The following is a 10,147-nucleotide window of genomic DNA, read 5'->3' as shown; positions in this document are numbered from 1 at the left end:
GATCAATTGCATCAGTGGCAAGTTTCAGACCTTCAATTTTAAAATATCAGCTTTACTCAGAGAACTTAAATATTGACTCTATTCAGCTCTGCTAAAATGATATTTCAACAACCGATGAACGATAAAGAGGCCAGCTCTAGTTACCTTTAATTCAACCCATTTACAGCACAACAGATTTTAAAGATTGAACAAAGTAATGCGTATAAAATTATTTTAAAAACCTGAATAGATGACCCCTTCATCTATACCACTAATAAACCTTAATGAAAGTTTCATTGAAATAGAAATTAATTAATTAATGAACAATTATCACGAAGCATTCAAGGCTGTTTCCGCCCAAACTACAAATTTAACAAAATCCTGCTTTTAATATTTTCAGGAAAAATGATGAGCATAATTCTACGACACCCCTGTGATAACTTCATCGTCATAATCTCAATATTGTCCTTTTTATGGTTCCCCTCCCCCCCCCCCCCCCGGAAAAAAAAGATTTTTCATAGGAACGAATAAACAAATTATCCACAACGCAGCATATGTTCAAACTTACAGCTGTTTATACTGCCGACGAAAAAGATTATAAAAAAAGATATTTCTCACCACCCGAGTCAGTTATGATATCAATGTACAAATCTTGAGTTGTAATCTGGCACGTTACTTGCAATACAAGCACGTGTGCTTGGGGGCGTAAATTTTTAATGGTAATTAAGCTAGGTCGACCAAAACAGAATCGGTCCCAAAAAATATTAACTCTTTTCTTCTAGGGTTAGAACTCAACATCTTGAGACAGCCTTGATTGCTACACATTAAGAAAGGGCTCGCTAGACATTGCAATAGGTGAATTATGATCTGTGAGTGCCCTCTACTCAGCAGGGCTCACGTTACAGGTTCAACAAACCCATTAATTTCAGACATAAGCGCCAAGAACCATGAGAAGTGTATTGTGCTGCTTTGTTCAGGCCGAGTCCTCGTCATCATCATCATCGAGTGGACTGTTGTGTGCATAGACTACATCTTTGTCAGCACCGCTGGCAGATGTCGCGACAGTGGACATAAGGAGTAGCTGTTTGGCAGTAGTAGCAGAAGAGGAGGGGTGCTGATCCTGTTGGGGAGGGGGTGGCGAGATGGACACTATATTGTCATGGCTAACACCAATCGAGTCACTTCCCCCATCGTCCACCAGCTCACTGCGAGACGAATTCCCACCTTTACATAGAAATGTGTCATTCAGGTCATGAAATTATGTATATTCAGCAGTCTTAGCAATTTCGAAGGCTCTTAGAGAGAACTGATCAGCGACTTAATGCTCTCGCGCTTTACCAGTTCTCTATGCGAACGGCTCAGAAACAATCGACCAGCGTCACGCGAATTGCTCTAACGACAGGCGAGCGGTTGGCTTCGTCAGAAGTTAGTTGCGGCTTCGGGAAGCTTAATTGAGGGGTGGGGTAAGTGATGCGTGGTTACGGATGGAAATGGGGAGGGGGAGTTCAAATGGGGGTGAGGGTAAGTTGGAGGGGGGCTCAAATAATCACTACGATTATACTACGATTAATAATTCGGATTACTATGATTAATAATTACTACGATTAATAATTCGGATTAATGAAATTACTTGTGAAGAACCAATTAATAAATGTCGATTGGTCAGAAAACGGCCAGATGGAATATGGTCGTAATCAATCATGAGTCAAATGGCCTAAGAACAAGACGTGACAGACAAAAAAACCAATATTATAAAACATAACCCACTACCGCCGGGCGAATTGCTCTCGAACGACCGGCGACCGGTTGGCTTCGTCAGTAGCTAGCCACGGTTTAGTGATGCTAGCTTTAGTTTGATTTGACTCCGCTACTTTTAGTTTTCTAGTCTTCTTAGTAAATAATTCAAACTAGCAGACCCGCAAAACCATAATCAGAAAATCATTTACACGAATATAAGGTTTAAAAGAAGTAAAGGTTTATGTTTCGCACCAACTCGGGCTCGAACCCCAGTTTAACCCTCTCGTTTAACAGCCATAGATCTCACCACTTAAGCTATCTATGTGTATTGCACTTGTCTTTTGCTGTTTCTACAGCAAATTTCCGGACAATGGCGTTTGTGACTTTCTTGCTTTTGCTATACCGCATAATTAATCAGCTCAAAATCTGCATAATAGGAGCTTTAAAAAGATGGTAAAGCGCGTCTCGAAGCCCATTTATTATGCTAGGATCAATGATTAAGGACCCCTAAAACATGTTACTATAGGAGAGCTGTTGACCATTGTGCTCAATTAGCAGTCTTCCAACTTACCAGCTGAGCTATAACGATTCAAACCACCGTTTCTCACAATCGCTTTGATCTTGTTAATAAACATATTTCAGATTGAGAGCATTTGAAATCACGCAAAAATCAAACAGTAAAGCGTGAAAAACTTAGTCGAAAGCTAAGAGTGTTCTAGAATAGCGCAGAATCTGTGCAGCTAAAACTTTGAAGAAAAACACACGCCTACAAAAAGAATTTCAAATTAGATCGGGAGCAATTAAAAACCACGTAGTACCCAGGACAGTAAATCCTTCCTCTGGGCCAGCATACTGTCCAGCCCTCTTAGCCTCGTGGTAACTAACTGCACATGACTAACACTCTTTTGTCCCAGGTTCGGTTCTCACCCATCTACTTAAAGCCTTTTAGGTCATTGAACTCTCTCGAATTGTTCGCTTAACCATGCAGCTCAATGTGGCTCTTAAACATGGGCTTCGAGACGCCCCTTAACGATGCAAAAATCGTGTCCAATATTAGAGCTTACGCGTTTAATATATAGGATAAAAAACGATATTTTAAAAATTTGCAAAATATTGCAAAGTTTAAAAGAAAAGCTGCCAGATGTCGGAGTGAAAAGGCTCGGAACTATTTTTTGTCTCTGTTGATATGTCGAGTAACCCATCTGCAAGACTTGAAAAACTTCGTTGGCCAGTAATGATCGTTAAACTCAGAAAAGGACAAAAACATTCAAAAATTTTGAAAACAATCCCAAATTTTAACAAAACCTTGCTAAAATTCAGGATGCTTAAAATCTTCAAAATCAATTTATTGTTTCAAGAGACTATCCAGTATTCCAATTTCAGGCTCTAAATAGTTTCCCTGGCTCATAAATATCCATGAACTTGGAACATGATAACAATTTTCCGAAAATTTGAAAACAAATATCAAAAAATTTGTACTTGAAAAAATTGCAAATATTTTTAAAAACTGCTGATAATAAAATCCTGAAGAAGAATTCATTATATCTGGAAGCTATGCAGTACCCTATAATCAAACCCAGTATCCTATAATCAAACTTGAAAAAAATTGCAGGTTGCATAAAAAACTGCAAAAAATTGTGATGATAAAAGTTGAAAACAAATCCATGGCCAAATAATATTTTCCAGTAACTAATTAACAAACCATTATGGAGATTTTCTGTTAGGCTGAAAAACCTGAATAATGACAATAAATAAAAAAAATGCAAGTCTTGTAAAAAAAAATTCAAATTCGTGGTGTTGAAATCTTGAAAACGATTCCATTACATTTGCAAACTATACAGTAACCTATTGTGAAACCCTAGAGGAGATTCCTCGGCTGTTGAGGCTGGAAACCTAAAAACAGACAAAAATTTTCAAAATTGCTAAAATTTGACATATTAGAAAATTGAAAGTAATTCCATGCCAAAACAATTCAGTAACTTCTTATCAAACCAATAAGGACGTTTTCTGGCCCTGCGTCTGTAAGGACGTGAATAATGAAAAAATTTCAATAAATTTTTAATAATGTCAAAAATTGAAAAAATTTGCACGTTTTGTGAAAAAGATGCTAAAATTCGTAAAGTTAAAATGTTGAAAACTATCACTAGAAAATATGCAGTAACCTATTATAAAACTCTAGAGGAGGTTCCTGACACGTAGGGCTGAAAATATCAAAAAATGACAAAAATTTTCAAAAAGTTTGAAAAGTTGTAAAAATTGGTATAAAATTGGCTGTTATATGTTATAAAATTGCCAAACGGGGGGGGGGGAGGGGGGAGGAGGATGTGCAACAGTGGGGTGGGGAGGGGGCAACAGCGTGGTGGGGTCAATCGTGGGGGTGTATTCAACCTCTAAGAACCGCCTTCACACCATAAGTATAAGTCTCCAAAACAGTTTGAGCTGAAAGGCTCTAAAAGCCCCTAATGCCGGCTGGGCGCTGCCCGTTTATCCCGTTGAGGACGAACAGTCAAAAGCGTCAGACGAAAAATCATTCAAGCAAACAATCGCATAAAAAAGACCGACAGGACTAAAATAATCGCCACAAACTTTGTTTGAGAGCAATTAGAAATATGCCTTGAGGTTTCATAAAAGAAGTTTTTGAAAGTAGGTTAAAAGCCTTGAGATAGGAAATGGAGAACAGGCATCCAATAATTTTGCTGAGCAGTATCAAAAAAATTGCACATATAGGGGAAATGATTTTAAAGTTTTCCGATCCAAAAAAAAACAAAGGTTTTTAGCTAAAGCCGCAAAAATTGGAGACTGCATTCTTCCTTCCTCCAAAACGTCATCCCTAATTTTTAGCACCTGAAAATAAATCCAATCATATAGACTCAATCAGAGACCTCTCCAAATATTCGCCAAAACAATTGCCGTGCAAATTGCCAGAAGATAGCCGCAATAGCTTCATAGATCTGTAGTCTCAAAAAGAAGTTAAAAAAGGCAGACCAAAAAAAACTTTTTGTTTTCATTAAGGGCTGATATGTTAAATTTTGATTAGGAATCTGTATAACTTATTGCTGTTTCCGTTTGCTGCTCTTAAATAACCTGCAATTAGAGTGACAAGCACTCAATTGACCTTACATCTTTGAATTAAAGCAAAGAAAATTCAATTTCAGAGTGAGGAAGTCATTTTTAAGAGTGAGTAAGTCACGTATAACCAAAAATTTAATCACGCGAATGAACAAAAAACCAGCTCCACTAAGAGTGAAAAAAGACGTCACGCACGCAATTCAGTTGAAATTGGATGAACGAATGAACAAAAAGCAGATTTGAAGTGGTTGTGACGTCACATGGTCGTAACAAAAATATTGGAGAAAAAAACCAAGAGAAGGAGAAAAATAGCCTCAGCTATCGCTTCGCGGCTATAAAAAAGACAGACAGGACTAATATAATTGCTACAAACTTCGTTTGAGAGCAATGAATTAATTGCAGCCAAATTCCTCAAACAGCAATTGATAAAATTAAAGAATGCTCTATGGAAAAAATCCAGTTACAAAACCACTTTTCATTGGAGAACCCTTACTTGTTTAGCATCTTTCTCGGATTGGACAGTTACTTTATTTCTATCTTCGTTTCAATCCTGACGGCTTAAATTATGAAGTTCTGGTTTAAAATACCTTGAAAGTTCTTCCTATTCTGACCTTTGAAAATGTCTCTATAGTAACAGTTTATATAAATTTCTGAAAAAAATTAAAATGTACAAACGATCAGACGTGAAAAAGATTTTAAAATTTGCAAATTAATTCTCATGGCAAAAAAGGCTGATTCAACGATTGAGTCAACTATTCAAAAATCTTTAAAAGGTAACAAATATCTCTCCATAAAAAACCAACTGACCCAAATTGGCGAACAAAAGAATAGCAAGTTCCTATAACCTACTGCAAGATAGAAGACAATCGGGAAGCTCAAATTAGCACTCTGCTTGGGTAAATTAGATCACGCTCACAAAAACACGAATAGAGGGACCAAATTTACTACCAAAGAAAATGAAACGTCGAATCAAAAACAACGAAAGGAAAAATACCGAAACATACCCGGCAGACAGCCGCCGTTGAATCCCATAACTCTATTGGGATTGAAAGAAAAGAACATAACCGACTAAAGTCGGGCGAATTGCTCTCAAACGACCGGCGAGCGGTTGGCTTCGTCAGTAGCTAGCCACGGGGGGGTGCACCGGGGGCTGATTGGGGGCAACACTGGGTTGGGGGGGGGGGCAACACTGGGTTGGGGGGGGGGGAACACTGGGTTGGGGGGGGGGGGGGGGGCAACAGCGCGGTGGGGGTGGAGGCAAAAGTGGGGGGGGGGGGGTGTCAAACTCTAAGAATCGCCCTTCACACCATAAGTATAAGTATAAGTCTCCAAAACAGTTTGAGCTGAAAGGCTCTAAGAGCACTTAATGACCGCTGGGCGCTGCCTGTTTATCCCGTTTTTGAGGACGAAAAGTCAAAAGCGTCAGACAAAAAATCGGTCAAGCGAAAAATCGCATAAAAAAGACCGACATGACTAATATAAGTGCTACAAACTTCGTTTGAGAGCAATTAAAAATATCAACAAAAAATGATTTTTGTATAAAAACATTTTTAAGTGCGATTTATTTTGATGTCATTTCGTAATTGAAGATACTCCTGTCTCTCAGTGAGAGGCTACAGGGACTAGTATCAATACCAATAAGCATTATAGATAGTAACTAAAACTTATGAGAACAAAGTTTAAGTATCGGGCATCTAAAAACGGGCTTTATGGGTTTATCCCGTTTCTATTTCTGACTTTGATTTTTTTAATACTGACTCTCTTCATTTTGAATTGCTTTGCTGAGCAGCTGCTGTTTAAAAGGATTTTGAGCAGAATGACAGAAGAGTGACACTAGCCTAGAGAAGTCAAAAAGATTTTAAGCAAAATGTCGAAAAAGCGGCAAAACGGGCAAAGCGAAAAAAAAGTTTGACGAAGTAAAAAAACGTAGCAGGACAAGTCCTGACGTACAATTCAAAGAATTTCATTGACTAAACAGAAAAACTAGACCTAGAATGGACTATGAGTGAACTGAGAAAACCATTTTAAAAAAATCAGATCAAAAAAATAAAAAAAAAACAGAAGATCAATGTCAAAATGCCGCATGTGAACAAAAAAAACCACTAGCGAGAATAAAAAATTTAATTCAAACAAAAAAATTAGGCCTAGAATGAGCTGTGAATGGATTGGGAAAACCATTTAGAAAAAAATCCTCTCCAAAAAATCGAAAAGACAGTAAAAATCAGAGTGAAATTGCCGCATGTGAACAAAAAACCACTACCGAGAAACCGAATTTTTGTTCAAACACCGTTTGCTCACTCTACTTTAAAATTAGAGCAAAAAAAATTCACACCGCAAAACCACTCGCTTTTTCGCTCCACTTCCTGTTTCGGCGTGGCCAAAATCACTACTACAATTTGACTTCAAAAATCATGAAAATGTGTGAACAGATCTTTAAAAAAAAGACAGCGCCCCAATACAATTCAAATTCTTCGAATTTTATAAAATAGGAGCGCTATAACAGCCGGCTGAGAAGATGAGGGCGGCTATTAAACAACTGAGCAATAACAAACGGAGACTTTGCTCATCAGTTCAACTTCACGTACAACCACAACACTATTTATTCTGTTGAAGCAGCAGAAGAACAACACAAGAATAAGGTACATATCTCTAAGAAATTACAGAAAACGTTGTAGCAATATTATAAAAATTGAATTACATTTTAGCAACCCTTCGACCAGACGGAACACAGCCGGCAGATTGGCAGAAACAGCCGCGGTAGATCTACAGTCTCAAAAAGATAGTCAAAATCGACCAACAATTCATTAAATGCAGAGATGTTCTATTTTGACCTTATCACTTTGAATTAAAGAAAAGTCAATTTCAGAAGCAATTTTTGAGAGTGAGGTAAGTAACGTTTGACAATCACGCGACTGAACAAAAAAACTAGCTCCAGTAAGAGTGAAAGATGACGTCACGTACGCAATTCAGTCGAAATTGCATCACTGAATAAACAATTTGAAAATTTCAAGTGATGTGATGTCATAGGGTCGTAAAAAATCTTGACGACGAAATAAAAGAACCAAGAGGCTATTAACATCCCCAGCTACTACTTTGCGGCTATTAAAGAACAAAAAGATTAAAAAATTAGAGCAAAACAAAAATTAGGCTACAAAACTGCTGCGTCTTCTTCGATTGGCCAAATTGAACGGAAATCAAATTTACGATTTTTAGTTCACTAATTCTACTTCTAAGAACTTTCTGAGCAGTCAGAAACACAGCAGTTCGTTAGACGGCTTCTTACAAATAACCCCCTCCCCTCAAGCATTCACTATTTCAAGTTCTGAAACTGAAGATTTTTCTTTCAGGTTGGAAAAAATAATCCCACCGGATGCAATTTTTCTTGCTGAAAACGATTGAAAAGACGGAGATAGCGTTCAATCAATTGATTTTATAGCGTTGACAATTGGAAAAATGACAAAAATTCAAAATGATCTGCTATAACCATTAAAGTGCTCGGTACTAAAATTTGATCAAAAAAATGAAAGTGGTGTCATTATTACGAACATTCACTGACACTGAAAGAAATGCTATTGCAATGGGAATAATGGCTCAGAGCAGAGAGACAGCGTATCCTCCTTCAAACAAGATTTGAAATATCAACGGCAGTCACCTTAACTGTTCTCGGGTAAATCAATCATGTCCTTAATGTAAATGAAAATTAAACAGGACCTAAAAAACTTGTTCTCAAAAATTATTAAAATTTTGTGGTAAAAATATGGCTGACCTGTTAGTCTCATTACTATCAGATGAACCTTTTATATGAAAAAGACTTAAGTGTGCACAATTCCACAAGTCAGTCCAAGTCAAAGACCTGAGGTTAAACGGAAAAGATCAGATACAAACAGGGCCACATAAATCAACCGGCTTGGTTACAAGTGTGAGCGCAATACCGTCACAGTAATCAATTATGCCTTCAAAAGAATTCAAACGTTGTGTGTGTACTTCTTGAACTGCAAAACTGATTTTGTACAATCGACGACTTTCGAAATAAAATATGCATAGCTTCAGGTTTCGACCAAGGCTGAAATTCTGAATTGAAAACACCATAGCAAGATTAGTTTTGTCAAAATTAATTCCACACAGTGATGAAATCCTCTAGAAAAAGTCTCACGATACAGTACTTCTGCAAATAATTCTCTTCGACAGTTGAAAAGCTTGCTTTGTAGAAAAGCTCTGAATACAATTGAGCAAAAACTTCTTACCAATCTTTATCAAACAAGTTAATTCTTCTCTATGCCGAGATTTGACAAATTTTTCTGCTCCTGAGATATCTATTGTTTCTCAGCTGTTTTTGTACTCAATATTGCACCGACAGCAAAGCATAGAAAGAAAACTTCTGTTCGTCTTCTTTGGTTTTTTCGAAAAAAAATTATTAATCGCCATTTCATGTATAAGATTGCCATCTGGATTGGAGTTGTAAAAAAGTTGGGTCATCAAATCAGCATTGGGCTTATGAGTTTTTGATCCACAAAGAGCGAAACTTGTTCTCAACTTTTTTTCCGTATTATACAGAAATCACGCGAAATGCAAACTGTAACGACATTGAACAAGCCCAACTCTAGAAGCTACAATACAATCATGACAATTAAATTATACTGACAATTCTTTTCGCGCTAACTTTTATCTATGTGCAACTGCCTTCATCTGTTCCGTAGTTGTTGCTTACCTGCAGCAGTGGTTCCATTAGCCGACGCATACAACTGATGCTCCTTGGCCTGGTAGTGTTCCTTCAGTAACCTCAGCTCTTCTATCAGTGATCTGTTCTGACTCTCCAACAGCTGCACTCTGTTCTCCAGACAACGTAAGTACTCTTTCTTCTTCCGACGACACTCACGCGCCGCTTCCCTGTGAATGAAAAAAAAATGCTATCACACTATTACAAATGAACTTCCCGAACTTTTACGATTATGAGCAAGCCTCATTTTATATCTCAAGATACTCGGCTTTGAAATCTGACCATTCATTCAACATTATGAAGACAAAAAGAAAGTTGGGTACTTTCCGTTAATGCAATCCAACTAAGTGCGTTTACGTTATTTACAATGCCCGCGATCATGTTGAGTGAACCTAGCCGGACAGTAGACATCTGAATAGCAGCCGCAAAAAGACTATTGAGACCGGCTATGCAAAAAATTTCGAATATTGAGTTCCAATTTTATGCTTAATTTCAAATCAAAGATCAACAGTTAACAGCCGCAAAACGACTATTGAGACCAGCTATGCAAAAAATTTCAAGTATTGATTTCCAATTTTATACTTAATTTCAAATCAAAGATCAACAGTTAACAGCCGCAAAACGACTATTGAGACCAGCTATGCA

The 10,147-nt window shown here is 37.5% G+C and overlaps 1 protein-coding gene across 1 annotated transcript; it reads right to left on the bottom strand.

Moving 5' to 3' along the window:
* Positions 1 to 751: 751 nt before the first annotated feature.
* LOC142356496 (uncharacterized) lies at positions 752 to 9,672 on the bottom strand (the record flags this gene model as incomplete). Its single annotated transcript, XM_075408392.1, has 2 exons — positions 752 to 1,203; positions 9,494 to 9,672. Coding segments are annotated over 2 exons (430 nt in total), but the record flags the coding sequence as incomplete, so codon positions are not given.
* Positions 9,673 to 10,147: the final 475 nt, after the last annotated feature.

Source organism: Convolutriloba macropyga, unplaced genomic scaffold (genome assembly GCF_964194025.1).
Source record: "Convolutriloba macropyga unplaced genomic scaffold, txConMacr16.3 SCAFFOLD_3637, whole genome shotgun sequence".
Taxonomy (NCBI): domain Eukaryota; kingdom Metazoa; phylum Xenacoelomorpha; order Acoela; family Convolutidae; genus Convolutriloba; species Convolutriloba macropyga.
This window is presented reverse-complemented; position numbering and strand designations above follow the sequence as displayed.